The 17,205-nt window shown below is 39.6% G+C and overlaps 1 protein-coding gene across 1 annotated transcript in view; it reads right to left on the reverse strand.

Moving 5' to 3' along the window:
* Window positions 1–1,070: 1,070 nt before the first annotated feature.
* Window positions 1,071–17,205, reverse strand: part of LOC135982236 (protein eyes shut homolog) — a 54,213-nt gene continuing 38,078 nt past the window's right edge. The window contains exons 3-5 of the mRNA XM_065587930.1: window positions 12,912–13,016; window positions 12,450–12,589; window positions 1,071–1,302 (exon numbers count right to left, since the gene is read on the reverse strand). Of these exons, the coding sequence (XP_065444002.1) occupies window positions 1,129–1,302; window positions 12,450–12,589; window positions 12,912–13,016 (419 nt within the window). The 3' untranslated portion in view covers window positions 1,071–1,128. The remainder of the gene's footprint in view (window positions 1,303–12,449; window positions 12,590–12,911; window positions 13,017–17,205) is intronic.

The following is a 17,205-nucleotide window of genomic DNA, read 5'->3' on the forward strand; positions in this document are numbered from 1 at the left end:
CTGCGGTAAGAGGTCTGAGATGCAACCAGCCGTTCTTCAGTCTACACTGTACCCTGTGTATGTCACACCAAGACTGTGGAATATTTTGCCTGCCAACTGTATACAATTACACATTTACCCCCTTTAAAATCATTAAATAATTGAAGATGGCACAATGATTTGATATTAAAGTTAGTCAGAAAAAAAATGAAATTCCAAATTTTTTGAAAAAAAAATCATTTTTGTGATAATCTCTTCCATTCTGCCCCCTCCCTCATCCCCCCCTTCCACCCTCCAGCCAGCAGTGGTAGGGTATACTTATCTAATTTTGTATGGGTTGGGGGGGGTGTTCAATTGTTATTTAAGTTACATGGTTTATTAGAGGCTTCTAGGACAGCAGTGTTAGAGAGGAAGCACATCTTTATTTCACATGTTTTAATAGTTTCTATCATCAGCCTTATAATACAAATTAGAAAACATATTAATTATATATGCTCACTGTAACTGGAGGTAGCATAAAAACCGCAACTTCCAAAAAATATTAATAGCGATTATATAGAGATTTTTTTACATCTTTTCCTGACAGAAAAATAATTCAGTGCTCACAAGCAGAACTGCACAGTGCCTGTGCATAGAGTTATTTTCTCCCTAATTTCACTGAGCCTGGTTTTAAAATATGTATAGTGTGTTACAGCTTACCAAGGAAACTAGAACACACTTGACAGCTTTGTCTGAACGTCCTCAAGTAAAGGCCACAAATAACTCAGCATTTCAATTATCCATTTAGTTATTTTTATTTATAATTTAACAAGAAAAGCTACTGCATTTGTCACTTCATGTGCCTAAAGTTATTTACTATTTTGTAAGTGAAGATGAACCATTTAGCTGGGAATGTATTTTAGTTATTTTAGCCTACTGTCAAGTAAAGACATGTATAGTTATGAGACCAACCTGTGAAATACTTCAATATGAACAGTATATTTTTTGAAGGTATGCACTTATTACAAATTCATGCCCATGACATTTTAAGATTTGAAGGAGATTAGGAATGCAATAGCAAATCACATTTTAATTTTAACAGGAGGGAATAATATTTCAACTTTGCCTTTAGCCTGCACAAATTTCTCTGAATACACTTAAAGTGTCATGTTAGTACCTGTATTCATTGATTCCATCTTCACAAGTGGCTCCATGCTGGCACCAGTTCTCTTCACAGTCATTAATGTTCTCCAGGCACGTTCGCCCAGTCCATCCAGGAGCACAGACACATTGAGAACTCTGGTTGTCTTCATCAAGGAAGCAGCTACCTCCATTTGCACATGACTAAAAGTGAGAATTACACACATACAAGAAGAGGGTTTCATCTCTATGGGTTGTCCTTAACTATGATATTTGATTAAATAAACTGTTTTGGAAATAACTGGGCATGTGACAGTTTTCTCTAATAATGTGGTCAAAGACAAATCTCAGTGAATTAAAATATAAAGTGGAATGAAGATAAACCAACATTTGAATCTATTTTTGTGTACAATGTTATGATACAGTGTAACTATATAGTTTGTTATAATTGGTTATAAACACATGTATTTTAGGTGAGATGACAAAGAATGAAATAGCCTATTATTCTGTTAAATGTAGAAAAGAAAAGCATTGCAGACTGTGGCACAGTTATTATTTAACTTAGAATAAAGCTCTAGTCATCAGATGTGAACATTTTTGCAGGTTAAGTAATGATTATCTAGAATAGTGGTTTTGAAACTTTTTTTTTTCATTTGCAGACCCCTAAAAAATTTTGAACAGAGGTGCAGATCCCTTTGGAAATCTTAGACATAGTCTGTGTACCCCAAGGGTCCTCAGACCATAGATTGGAAACCACTAAGCTAGAAGAAGCAAAAGGCTGTATGAGGAACAAAGGGCACACTTTAGAATATGAGTGGGTATTTTTTATGTTTAAAATATACTGATCTTTGAAAGAAAAAAAATAAAGTAGTAATATAATTTTCAGATAGCCATGATATTTCTTGCTATGGTAAACCCTCTTTAAAACTAAGTTGCTGGTTTCATTGACAAAATAAGCCACCAGTCACTATAGACCAGTGGTTCCCAAACTTGTTCCGCCGCTTGTGCAGGGAAAGCGCCTTGCAGGCCGTGCCGGTTTGTTTACCTGCTGCATCCATAGGTTCGGCCGATCGCGGCTCCCAGTGGCCACGGTTCACTGCTCCGGGCCAGTGGAAGCTGCTGGAAGCATTGCGGGCCAAGGGACGTACTGGCTGCCGCTTCCAGCAGCTCCCATTGGCCTGGAGCAGTGAACCACGGCCACTGGGAGCCGCGATCTGCCGAACCTGTGGATGTGGCAGGTACACAGCCCAGCCTGCCAGGGGCTTTCCCTGCACAAGCAGCGAAACAAGTTTGGGAACCACTGCTATAGACATAATATCGTGCAGTTTGTCAGGAAGACTAATTCGCTGGCCAGCCACTGAATGTTGAAAGATCTGTAGGCAACTTGGGAGATTCCTACTTTAGCTGGTCATTACAATGTGAAGACTGACAAATGTAATTATACTAACAAACCTTTTGGGGGCATAGAAGGAGAAGCACTGAAACAGATGAGTAAGACTTTTTGAACCAAAATCTGCTCTTACTTAAACCAGGGTAACTGCCCTGAAACTCACTTAAGAGCAGAAGTAGTTTCTTACATGCACCTTTCTACCTTTCTCTTGTGCTTAGTTGTTGGATACTGAAGTCCTACTCTACTTTGAGTGGCAAGTAAAACTTAGCAGATAAAAATATATCACCTACAGTATGACTAACCTTTAAAATTTTTCTAGTGTCTTCAATCTACCCTGTATATAGTTTTGAACCTGTTCTTATACTTAGTAAATATATTTACAGGGTAGGCAAGGACTAGCACATTGCCACTTTTTTGCAATCTGCTGATTGTAAAAGATTCATAATCTTGTTGGAGAAAAAAGTACTCTTTTTTTCCTTTAAACATAAAGGTTCAAGCATTTCCCAATGTGTCAAAGACCACCTGAGCGCTAAGAAGAAAATGTATCCTCTTTTCTTGTCAGTGTTTAGGTTTTAAGGTCTCTGTTCTGTTTCCATGCAAACTTAGCCTTCATAAAAATAGGAAAAAAAACTTTTTTTTTAAATGAAACTAAGGCTTTTCTTGCTAGTCTATTGACTTCTAAAGAAAATGGTGAGTTGGGTTCTGCCAATGATCTATGTAGCTCCCTAGTACCTTAGTTTGATTGAGTCTGAATCCATTTAAAATGTTATCAAGATTTGTAGTAATAAAAATTCTTGCCAGAAATTCGCTATATTAATTTGTCTTTGATTAAGTTTTAAATTGACCTTAAAATTGGATCTTTTTGCTATGCTATTAGTGTTAAATACTGGAATTATGCTGGGCTCATTTCTCAATGTGACTACTCTTGATGGAGGGAACTACTCAGCTTGAATAAAGTTGGTAGAATCAAGCCCTCTTTATAGTTATGGAAATATCTTTTTCCTATTATATATAAATGTATATATCTTGCCTTTTTATTTTGTCTGGGTATTTCCCGAGGTTTTGCTAAATTTGGAAGGCTCTAAATGCTCTCTCCCACTCTCTTTATTATTGGATCTCATATAAAATGTTTGCTTGATTTCAAAGTTCATTATTGAATTGTGTATCTGGAAATTATAAATAAAATATTAAGAAAAGCAGAGTAAGTTTGAATTTAGGAATAAAACAAAATGTGAGGTACTTTATATCCCCAATATACCTATATCAGGCTAGTCTCCCCACTGATTTGTCTCTATATTTGATCAGAGATAATAGCAGTATTATGAGTGTAGTACATATGTGTACAAGTGTGCTTCCTCACCAATTACAGAGTCAAAAACGTTAAGGCCAAAAGGTACTATTATAATCAGCTAGTCTGACTTCCTGCATATACCAGGCCAGAGAGACACCCTCACCCAGTGATTCCTGCATCAAGCCTGTAACCTCTGTTTGAGCTAAAGCAGACCTTTCAGAAAGATCTAGTCTTGATTTAAAGACTCCAAATGATGGAGAGTCCAGGATGTCCCTAGGTGAGTTGTTTCAGTGGTTATCTTGGAATGCAGTGGCAATGAAAAGGACTTAGGATCATTGCAAATACCAACTGAACCTGAGCTCCCAGTGTGGTATTGTAGCTAAGGGGGCACAGTTAAACTGTGCACCTTGTTTCTAGTCTGAATTTGTGTAACTTCATCATCTAACTATTAGACTGTGTACTGCCTTTTTCTACTCAAATGAAGAGCTGACTACTGTCAGAAATCTATTCACCATTTAGGTACTTGCAGACCATGAGCAAGTCATCTCTTAAACCTTCTCTTGGATAAACTAAATAGACTGAGCTCTTTTAGTCTCTTACTATAAGGCAGGTTTCCCACATTTCAAATCATTCTTGTAGCTCTTTCCTGAACCCTTTCCACTTTGTCAACATGCTTGTTGAAATGTGGACTGGACACAGAACTGGATACAGTATCCATTAATGGCTTCACTAACAGTTTATCTAGAGGTAATAATTCCATCTCCCTATTCCTGCTCTATACTCCCCTGCTTTTACAACCAAGGATCACATTTGTCCTCTTAGCTACAGCACTGCACTGGGAGCTTATGTTCAGCTGGTATTTTCAATAACCCCTAAATCCAATTTATTCTCACTGCATTCCAGGACAGTCACCCTCCAGTACATGTGACCTACATTCTTTATTTCATGATATATGACTTTGCATTTGACTGTATTAAATGTATATTGTTCACATGAGCCTACCTTGACAACTGACAGCCTCCCTTTAATGTTCATTTAACAATCACATGGTCCATAAGCCCCTAGCCTACAAACACTTACTCACATGAGTAACTTTCTGTATGTGAGATGCCCCACTAATCTAGTATGGGTACACTGACCTACTTGTACTATAACCTATTCTAGCAACCTGCTTCAATGTTCTAGATTAGATACAGCTTCAAACACAACGAGGAGTCCGGTGGCACCTTAAAGACTAACAGATTTATTTGGGCATAAGCTTTCATGGGTAAAAACCCACTTCTTCAGATGCAGGGAGTGAAAATTACAGATACAGGTATAAATATATATTGGCACATGAAAAGAAGAGAGTTACCTTACAAGTGGAGAACCAGTGTTGAAGGCCAATTCAGTCAGGTGGATGTGGTCCAATCCCAATAATTGATAAGGGAAAATTGCTTTTGTAGTGAGCCAGCCACTCCTAGTCCCTATTCAAGCCCAAATTGATGGTGTTAAGTTTGCAAATGAATTGTAGCTTTGCAGTTTCTCTTTGAAGTCTGTTTTTGAAGTTTTTTTTTTTTGTTGAAGAATGGCTATTTTTACATGTGTCATTGAGTGTCCAGGAAGATTGAAATGTTCTCCTACTGGATTTTGTATGTTCTTCGTGTGCCACCGGACTCCTCATTGCTTTTGTGGATACAGACTAACACGGCTACCCCTCTGATACTTGATACATCAGGGAGGGAATATCTTGGCTCCCTCAGAAAAGCTTCAGGAGCTATCAGGGTTGCTCCAGAGAGCAGTGAGGGCTAAAAAAACTCAGGCTGCAGGAGCTGCAATCTATTCTGGGGGACAAGCAGAGGCAGCAGCTGCAGCACAGGGCAGTCGCAGTGGAGCCCAAGGACTGGGAGGGGACCCAAGGGAGACAGTATTGCAGCAGGGACATGGGGAGCTCACAAGTACGGGAGCTGCTAATGCCCAGGGTGATGTGTTTAATAACACAAGGCATAACCCAGGGCAGCCTCATGGACCGATGGAGGGAAATGACCCAGGGGAAGCGTCCACTGGGCAGGCTATTTGGATTAATGCGGTAGTCAGCAAAGCTGTGTGGCAAATAGTCAGAAAATTTGTTTCTGAGGTTTTCTACACAGTATTACAGCGCTTCCAAAGGGCACAAAATCACCTAGAACCAGAATGTTCTCTTCCACTGAACACAAGGGATGGAAGTAATGCTGATCCCAGGGGTGAGTGTCATCTGAACCACACAGAGGTTGGGGATATGGGTGGCAGAAGTGGTATCTGGCCTTCCAGCCTTGCATGGAGTGGCAGTTGCAAGGGCCACAGCAAGGTGCAGGGATGGTGCTCAACCAGTCACTCAGTGAGTTCACCTGAGAGGGACAGGAGTGAGCCTATTGGGGTATTAAATACTCTGGGCTCAGGAGTGGGAGGTCCAGACCCACCTAGGAATGGCACCTTCAGTGGGGGCACTGATGGTATTTCACAGCTGCTGCAAGCTAATTTGCAATTACTGCAGCAGCTTCAGGCAGCTAGGTGTGGGGGGTCTGCACAGGGTGACAGGGTAGGCCCAGCATGGCTCAAGTTTGGGCACCAGGATAGGGGCAGGCCCCCAGAAAGGGTAGTGAAGCCTATGTTGGTCCCTGGGCACATGGGGCCTCATCGGCCATCAGGGCATGTAACCTCATGGGACAGAGGAGAGACTCTTGGGGGGTCTCTGGGGAAGCAGGGCTCTGCGGAACTCCCTCCATGCAGTCGTGAGTATGGTTATGCCGGGGTGGCTGGGCCAATGGGAGTTCATCTACTCAGATAAAATCCTGAGAGGTGAATACGTGGATATATTATCCCTATTGCACAGGAAGGTGACAGACAGTAAACATGGGCAAGGCAAGCAAAACAACGAGCTTCCGAAGAGGCCAAGGGTGCCTAGAACATGGGAAAATTGGGAGGCTGCCTTCCTCATCTATGTGGATGTTATAGTACAGGCCTACCCAGAGAGGAGCCCTGCCTTGGTTAAGTATATGGATATAATTAGGCGGGCACATAATATGTTTGGGAGCATGTCCTGGAATTAATTATGATGAACAGTTTTGATTAAGGGCAGCAACGCAAACTGGGATAAGGTGGGATATACGTCATCACACACTGTGGTTGCAGTGGATGACACCAAGGGCACCAGGGGTTTGTTCATACCACAACAAGCTCGGGAGGGGCCAGGGCACGTAATAGTATTTGCTGGGCATTTAATGATGGTGGTTGTTTTCGCTATGACTGTAGATACAGGCATGTTTGTGAGACATGTTTTGGGACCCATTCAGCCCGTTCTTGCCAGAGCGGAAACGGAAGATCTCATGGAGGAAACAGGAATTGGGGCGCAAGCCTCAACCGCAGGTTTGGTGCAGGTGGAACAGGGTCTGGGACAACAGAGCAGAAGCTGAGGAGAGGTACAAGGGTGGGGGGAAGTGTGCAATCGGCACGGGCCCCAACGCCAGTTAGGCCCAATGTGTTAAGGGTTCTCCTATGGGATTATCCTTACAGGGCAGATGGGGCATATTTGTGGCAGGGGTTTACAGAAGGATTTCAGATCCCTTTTCTGGGAAATAGAATTCATTTGATGTCAAAAATTTTAAAGTCAGTAGCTGGGATGGGACATATTATTCAAAAAAAAGATTGCCCAATTATTAAAGGAGGGCAGGATAGCTGTGCCATTTAATCTATTGCCTGTAGCACATTTGAGAGTTTCCCCCAAGAAGACCCCAGGGACATATCGATTAATTCATCACCTGTCATACCCGCAAGGTGGCTCTGTTAATGATGGAATAGACCCGGCTCTATGTTCTGTGCACTATTCCTCCATTGATGAAGCGTATCGTTAGGGCATGTGGCCCCGGGGCGCTAATGGCTAAATGTGATATCAAGTCTGCTTTCCGACTCCTGCCGGTGCACCTGTTGGGTTTCTGTTTGGAGGGGCAATTTTATTTCGACAAGGCTATGCCCATGGGCTGTTCAGTATCCTGTGCAGCTTTTGAGAAATTCAGTACAATTTGGGCAGTGGTGTGGTCAGCAGGACTAAACCAAGTAGTACGTTATTTGGATGAGTTTTTGTTGGCAGGGCAAGCCAGGTCAAATGAGTGTGTTCACCTATTGCACATATATCATTCCCTGGCTAAAGAGTCGGGGGTACCCCTAGCGGAGGAGAAAACAGAAGGCCCTTCCACTACATTGACCTACCTGGCCATTGAGCTGGACACCAGGGAGGGCATATCTCGGCTCCCTCAGATAAGCTTCAGGAGCTATCAGGGTTGCTCCAGAAAGCAGTGAGGGCTAAAAAACTCAGGCTGCAGGAACTGCAATCTACTCTGGAGGACCTAAACTTTGCTTTCAGGGTTGTGGCCCTGGGGTGGGCAACAGCCGGCATAGCCAGGCCACACCATTACATGAGTCAGTAGAGAGAGGAAGGAAGACTTGGGCGTGTGGGAAAGTTTTCTGAGTCGATTTAATGGGGTATCATTGTGGAGGGAGGAATGGTTATTACAAAGTGGGTTAAAAATCCACTTGGATATGGCAAGGGGCGCAGGTTTTGGGGTGTTTTATCAAGGCAGATGGTGTGCACAAAAATGGCCCACCACCTGGACACAAAATGGGGTCATGCGTGACATGACCTTCTTGGAATTTTTCTCCATTTTAGTTGTGGTGGTGATTTGGGGGTCGGAGCTGGCTAATAAAAGGGTGTGCTTCTGGGGCAACAACATGGCAGTGGTACAGGTTATCAATCGCCAAACCAAAAATTGCCATAAAGTGAAAATGACCAGTTAATTTGCCCTACAAGGCAAGTGACAATATTCTCTTCTGGACTCATCGGAGACATAATAGGTAGAGACCAGGATTCTGTTAGTTTTTTTCTTCAAGAAATGAAACAAATGTTTACCTTTTTGCTGTTTTGTACCTCTGATCCCAGACAATGAAAGAAATATGCATCCTCAAATTAAGAAATGGTCTTGGATTATAAACTCAATTTATCATGACAATGTATAGAAATATATAGAAAAGAGCTTTTTTCCAGAAAGTTATGGTGCTTGCTGGCGGGGTCTAAAATTATGCTTATAATGAAAACTGACAGTTTTAACTGTTGAGCTACTACCTTTATACAGAGATCTTCATCCTAAAGTGTGTCTCAAACTGCAATCCTGATGTTTTAAAATTCCACCTGTTATTCAAAGGATATCTGTCCCCACCAAGATGGATTACTGAGTCCCTATGAATGATAGTCAGGGCAGGTAGAATGTTAAGACTCCATGCCTGTAGAAGTATTGTACAATAGCACTGAAATACCAACGTTCTCTGGAGTAGAAATGCCCAAGCTAAAAATCCCACAAAATTTGGAAGTGAAAATTGTTAAATTTTTATATCCACAACAGTCCTTGTAGCAGCCCAATGTACTATATACGGAGAATACCATGTTTGAAAATATTTAGACTTGTGGGTTTATAATTAGATCATACTTTAAACAATAAAATGTAGTTCTACTTTGAAAAGTGGCTCCTAAAATTAAAAAAAAAACCACAACACCTGTTAACTGTGTCTCATTGAAACCAGATCAAATCTGTTTTGTTTACATTGCAAGTATAGCTTTTTTCTAAATGTCAGACCTGCAAAGTCAACCTGGAATCTAAAAGCCAAGCCATGCTACTACTGGTTCATACGTCACCAGTAATAAACATTCTGCCCAGAGAAGAATTATTTGTGTGGGGGACAAGTCTGAGATGAATCAGAAAAGCCATTTTTTAAAAAAATTGTGGGTTTTAGTTTTTGAAAACAGTTCTTACTCCCCACTCATAACTCAAAAATGACTGTCAGTAAAAACTTCACACCTATCTTACATGCTGATCTGCACTAAGAACTATCAGGCAGAGTTCTTTTTCACAACATAGAGTGCAAAAAAATTTAGCTACTAGAGAATGAGAAATTGATTTTCCTTTACCCCAAACTAAATGTACACTCATTTTAAGGCCCCTTTGTACAGCCAGAATGGTGAAAAGGCCTGAGTGTAAAAAAGAATCGAGACCTAGGTCTTTTTTTGTTGGAACTGTAATTTCCATGAATGTTCCACAATTTCTGCTCTACTTTATTGCCTATTTGAAGCAACTTAAGGTTTTTTTTATTCCACAACCTATTCTTCAAAATTGAAACTGATCATATGACTTGTAAATATATTTGGGTGATATGGCAAAATGTATTTTTGTGAACATCTGAGCAAAATCTTTCACAAACTCATTTCACAGGATTTTACACACTCAGATTTCAATGTTGCTCAAAAATACAGTAAGGTATGGTTCAAAGAAAGTGGACTTTGTATCATAGAGCCGAAATTCCCAGGATACAGGGATCTATTCCTGATCCATCATGACATTCTTCCTCATAGAGGAGGAAAGATGAATCTGTCTTATAACATCGTGCAGCTAATCGTCCAACTGTGATATTGGTATGCAAATATTTAATAAGGCACCTGAGTGATTTGTTTTACTGGTGCTGTGGATTCCCAACTTTCAGGTGGAAGGTAGGCAGGCACAATTATAAGTGCAAAGATGTCGCTGGTTTTGGAAGTTTAACTACACATTTATTTAGTTTTATAGCGTTATTATTTTAAATGTATAAAAAAGGAAATTTGCTCAGACTAAAATGTTTACTGCACATTTTATATTAAAAATACTGAAAATACTGAAACTCTTCTAATTTGTTGTGTTTAATACTAAGCCGCAAGTAAAGCGGTGCAGTGGTTGTGAGGCAATAGCAAATCATGGTCATATTGAAAAGGAATTCTCTCTCTCAACAGGAAATGAAGTTTTATATACATACTTTTATCCATGCCTACAAAAAGAAGTAATGGCTTTAAATGTTTAAGAAATGATTTAATTTAATTCCTTAATGGAAATTGTAATATCACTTACAATATTACTAACACTACACTAAAAACCATTCATAGTTTTTAAAGTAATTTTCGCTAGGCAAATGATATTAATTTACCAATGGCTGCACTAAGGAGACAAGCAAAAAACAAATATATTTCTTTTTTTTTTATTTCTGTTTTTTCACTTTAGAGAAAAACAGTAGTTTATCACATTATGACCAAATTAAATGCCTCATACAATATATATACAGTCCACATAAATTTATGACTGTCTCTGTAATATTTGTATGAATAAATTAGATATGTCTTAAGGCTTTTAAGGAAATATTACAGTAAAATATTTTAGTAGCTCCCATCAGCATCCTTGGCACATCATCACTTCCCATCCTAAGTAGACCTAATGATTATTGCATCATTATAGTGTTATGCAATGTACAGTAAATTTGCACTCAGTATAGCACTTTAAATCATAAAAATGTTAAAATTTACCAGATGCGGAACAATTTAATTTTAAACCTTTAAGGCAGTAAGTATTTCTGTGTTATATTTCATATTCATAGGTGAATGTGGTATCCATGGACTTCAAGGTAAAATAAATGTTGATAGCTACTTTGTAAACGCATTGCCTGCTTTGCACAGTATATTTTTGCGGTAAGTATATTTCAGTAAAATAATTGATTACGTCAAATCTTTTTAAGCACAGGTTATCAAGTCTGGGCAGCTGTTTGAAATGACTAGGACACAAAAATTGTTTTTCAAATAAATATCATTATGAAAAATACAAAATAATTTTATTTCCTCCACTAAAAATATCTTAAATTGAAAATTAAGGGCCCACGTCTGCAGCCCTTAGTTATGTGAGTAAATTTTATTCCTACAAATAGTTCTATTGAATGGAATACTCATATGAGTAAACAGTTTCAAGATCAAGATCTCATCACAACTTTCTTTAGAAATGGGTTGTAATTTTTAAAACAGAGTTAGTAATGGTATTGTAAATAGTCAAGTAAATATACATTTGTCCTGTATTACAGAAAGAAAAATAATCAGTATCTTAACTTAAAAAAAAGAGAGAGAGAGAAGAAATTACGTCCTAATTTACACCCATTCAATTGACTGCTGACCCTTTAAAGTCGGATCAGTATATCTTGCAGGTATGTACACGGTCTTGAAGGTTTCTTTATATGGTCTAACTCAACTTGTAGCACTCTAGCCTCTGGACGAAATGATCCTGAATACAATTGCTACACATGGAGTCAGTCTGACGGATAATACTGGCACTGGGGTTCAGGGGCAACAGTAGTATGATCATTTGGATACCATGCTGAACTAAAGCTTCTTCCACACATTGATTGTCCAAACATTCCATTGCACTGTTTGAATAAGTATTGGGGATTACTCTCTTCCCCTTGGAAGCATGTCCTCACATAATAAAAATTGATTCTACTACCCTCTACTGTGGTGAGAGTGATTTCTGGGTTCATAATGGATGCTACATTTGCCTAAACAGTCACTGCATTACTATTATATAACTCATTACTTCATAAAATATTTTGAGATACTCTGAATGTGAACAAAATTTAATTCAATCCTGTGTATGCTGGTACTTAGTACTTACAATGAGAATTGCTATGGGTTTTTTTTTATATAAATGTATAACATTTTCAACTATCATTAGTGGATTGTAGTTTTATTTTATTTTAATTTATTTCATTTTATTTTATTTTATTTTCATAAAGTACTGGGGTAAACATATTGCTTTATCTTACCTCTGTATTTTCATTACATGGTAACAAACATGTATAATTAAGTTCATGAGGTCTGTCCACACATAGTTTCCCTGAGGTGCAGCTTATGTTGTAGAATAAGCAGGCATCGATATCCAGCTCACATTTTTCACCTTCAAATCCTATACCATTCAAAGAGAAAATTTTTAATCACAGTTCGTTCACATATATTGACATTGGGGCTAGCCATGATGCTAATAGTTAACATAACTCTAAGAGTAATTGGATCATTTTATGTCTTGAAAAGGACACTTCAAACAAAGAATGAAAGGAGAGTCTTTGCAAAAGTAATGCATTGTATAACGATGTATTAAGTCAAGTTTTATGGCCACTTTTACACAAGGAAATGATTGAAAAAGAATTTAAATAGGTGAATTAAATTAAATTCTCTCTTATTTAATATTGGTGTTATTCAAGAAGTACAATTTATCTGGAATGACTTACCCATGAGGCAGGTACACTTAAAATGGCCTTTGGAATCAATGCATGTTCCTCCGTGTTTACATGGATTGGAACCACACTTATCAATTTCAATCTCGCAGAATGCTCCTGGGTAAAAATCCAAAAAGATTGTTTATTTCCCCCCCAAAAAAATGTTAGGAATGACAATCAGATTCCTAATAAATAAAATATCGAACTGGGACAAATAGTTTACAGAATAAAATATTTAAGGTTTTAAACAACAGTCAAAAAACCCAGTGGAATATTGACTAAAACCTAAAGACTTAATCTTGTAAGGATCCAAGAGCCCTCACCTCCTATTGACTGGAAAAGTGCTCAGTGCCTTACAGAATAAGTCTCTTAAAGGCTCTGATCCCGCAGCTTGATCCAGTATAATAGACCTCGGGCACACTAATCTAGTTGCAGGATTGAGGCTTAAGTGCAGGAACTTCCAAAGGAAAAAGTTATCAGAAAAAGGAGACAATACCTTTTGAGTGCCTTTTTCTACCCTTTTTTTTTTCCCCCTGACAAGGATCGACAAGGATCTTGAGCATGGGTCAGCCCAGATCTCTATTCCGGATTTTCTTTTTTGTGACCCCATATTTTTTCTGTATCCCATCTTGTTGTAGGATCCTTTTGGCGAGGGAAAAAATGGCCTGTCATACTGATCTGTTGTCTTTTGTCTTATACTTAGATTGTAAGCTCTTTGTGGGCAGGACCATTTTTGTTCTGTGTTTGTACAGCAACTAGCACAATGGGATCCTGGTACATGACTGGCTGTCCTAAGCACTATGGTCATACAAACAATAAATAATAACAATGCTCTCCAGTCTCTCTGAAGCAGCTATTAGTATCATTCCATTAGCTAATTAAGGCTTTATCAGCACTAAGAAGTAACAGCATTAGCAGCTGACACTTGGTAAAACCACCTAGAGAAGAGAGGAGCACCCAAATCATGGCATGCCAGGGTTCAACTAATAACAGGACTGTCAGCTCTACCAGTCAGGAAAAAGCCAAAAAAATTGTCACAATGTAAACACAGAAATTGTAAATGGGGTTTCAAAATGTATTTTCCATATGTTATTTACCAGAGGTAAAATGAAGAGAAAACTTCATAAAAACTAGGGGGAAAAATCCATCTGATGATTATCACTGCAAAATATGCAACATTCGAGTCTGGAAACTCTAGTACTTCTCTCAGGTTTGCACCACTCTTTCCCCCTTTTAAAATTGTGCTGCAATTTTGCATCATCAGAAGCAGAGCAGACAATGAAAATACAAAATCTTTTCACTGGAAAAGCTGCCTTAATTATATGGGAAAAAAAGCAACCTAAGAATTTTCTCCCAAACCCAGGCAAAAGTTTCAGTGGTTGAGAGGATATCAGTAACCAAAGGGTTCAGAGGGGTAGCCGAATTAGTCTGTATCAGCAAAAAAATCGAGGAGTGCTTGTGGCACATAAGAGACTAACAAATGTATTTGGGCATAAACTTTTGTGGGCTTAAACCCACTTAATCAGATGCATGGAGTGAAAAATACATATATATATATATATATATATAACTATACAGCATATGAAAAGATGGGAGTTGCCTTACCAAGTAGGGGGTCAGTGCTAAGGAGGCCAATTCAATCAGGGTGGATGTGGCCCATTCCCAACAGTTGAAAAAAAGGTGTGAGTATCAACAAAGGGAAAAAATACTTTTGTAGTAACCCAGCCACTGCCAGTCTTTATTCAGGACTAATTTGAAGGTGTCAAATTTGTAAATTAATTCCAGCTCAGCAGTGAAACCTGCTTAAATATTCATATTTGTGTGGAAGTGAACATGCCCACTGGACCACAGAGAGCAATTTTTTTTATGTATGAGTAAAATAATATTTTTCTATCATCTTCCAAATATGGACAAGTATATTTTTGTACTTGGTATGGTAAAATTTTGTAGGAAATTTGCAAGGCTGATATAAAGGAATTGGAGGAAAACATAAATATCTGAATGACAGAGAGAATACAGGAGGGCTATGCTTGATTATATTGTGAGATGTTGATTTTATTTTATTTCCTTTAAGGCTTATTCTGTGAGGTAGGCGGTTACAAGGATATCTACAAAGGATAGAACAATCTACTCAGAAATGAGAGCCAGTGACCCAAAATACATTTTAGGGTCAGGAATAAGTTTGGACAAATCCCAAATCTGAAATGGTATTTATAAAGTGAAATTCATGTAACATTCATGACATTCAAAACTGAAATTAAAATAAAATGAACACAATTCATTTTATTTCACTCAAAAGCAAAGCAGTAAGAAGGGGTGAAGAAAGGGACTAAGAGGTAAAGCTCCGAAATTCAACATGCTGTGAAAAAGAAAAGAAAAAAAAATGTTCCATTTCAAACCCTGCAAAATGAGTATGTTGCTCTATAGTGCTTGTCCTTTAGAGAACATAACTTAATAATTTGTAAAATTGGCGGGGGAGGGTGTGGTCATTAACTGAGGCTCCAGTTTTGATTTAGTTAAGTTATGTTTTGGTTAAGTTAAATCATAGATAAGCTTTTGCTGTGTCCTGTATAATTGTCTCTCTGCTGTTTAAACTTGCAGCCTGTCTGCTCTCTGTGTGTGTGTCTCTCTCTCTCTCTCTCTTAATCCCTTCCCCCCACGTGCTCACTCCGCTCCTGCTGCTGCTAAACCTCAATTGTATTACTGAAGTCTAGCATAAAACTCCATTGGTTACCCCTTTTTCTCGCTAACACACCTCACATTTTACATTTACACCACCGTGACACATTTTGACCTAAAGTTGTTGGTTATTTAACACATTTTACCCATACTGTTAGTTGGTTATATGCTGCTGTGACACACCCTTTACATAGAAATTGTTAGCTACCTGTTACATTTATACTTCAGTGTTAATTGGTTACCAACTGTATTGTACCCCACTGTATTGTACCCCACTATTGAAACCCCCTATCCTATTTACTAAAAGAAACCCCTCCCCAATTGTCTACCTTAACAAACCCCATACCCCTCACTATTGAATTTTCCCTGTTTTTGCATTTTCTTAATAAAGTTTATTTTGCACCCCACCAGTGCAGTAGTAGTCCCCCAAGATCCCCTACCTGCTGGCAGGGTCATAACCGTGTTAGTCTGGATCTGTAAAAAGCAACAGAGTCCTGTGGCACCTTTAAGACTAACAGATGTATTGGAGCATAAGCTTTCGTGGGTGAATGCCCACTTCCTCGGATGCCCCTGGAAATTTCCATTACATGCATCCAACGAAGTGGGCATTCACCCACGAAAGCTTATGCTCCAATACATCTGTTAGTCTTAAAGGAGCCATAGGATTCTCTGTTGCTTTTTACATATACTTTGTAGTACTTTACTCAGTATGCTTTCAAATGACACAAGCAATGGGGTTTTGTTTAAACAAGATTAAAGTTAAGTGAGCTAGGACTAGTCAGAGATGATTGTAAAGTAAACAAAAATACAAACAACATGAAACAGTATATCCCTATGTAGCAGGGTGGCTACCCTGCTCCTGCCTGAGGGGTTTAAAACAGCCCTGGCAGAGGGCTGGGGCAAAGGGAAAAGCTACTGGGCTGATTGGGGAAGTAGCCACAGCTGGGCCATGCCCCAATCAGGCCCCAGATGGCCTGTATAAGAAGGCTGGGAGCCAGGAGCTCAAGAGTCTCTCTCTGAGTGTAGAGAGAGAAGGGTCTGGCTACAGGGAACTAGAGTGGAGCAGGGCTGGGGAAAGGCTGAGGAGCCGGGGAGCCCCAGCCTGGATAGCCCCAGGCTGCGGCCTGGTAATAGGCCAAGGGGTACTGGGGGTTGCAGAGCGCAGCCCAGGGCTAGGCCAAGGCAGCAGGTCTGAACCCAACCTTGCCGATGATGAGTGGCCTATACTGCGGTCTGCCCCAGACTGTGGGGGCTAGCTGGTGACTGGCAGTGGCCTTATTGTGAGGTGGGGTTAGTGGGTGGGGGTTCCCCTAGGAGGGGAGACCTAGCATATGTATGGGTATTGCCAGGGGGCAGCACCCAGAGCAAGAGGAACCGGGGTCCTGGGGAGGGACATGGGGGCCAGAGAAGAAGAAAGGTGGATCACCGCCCTACAGAGGGCGCTCCAGAGGCTGGTGAGCTAATTCCCTGGATGACGAGCAGGAGGTGCCGCAGGGGTGAGTCTGGACCCTCTTACACCCTATTATACCTAAGCCTATGGAGAACTGAAACTTTCAAGATTCTGAGCATGCTCACATCCTATGGACTTAAATGGTAGACAAATTCATCAGCTGCTTTTGAGAATGGA

This window comes from Chrysemys picta, chromosome 3 (assembly GCF_011386835.1).
Source record: "Chrysemys picta bellii isolate R12L10 chromosome 3, ASM1138683v2, whole genome shotgun sequence".
Taxonomy (NCBI): Eukaryota; Metazoa; Chordata; order Testudines; family Emydidae; genus Chrysemys; species Chrysemys picta.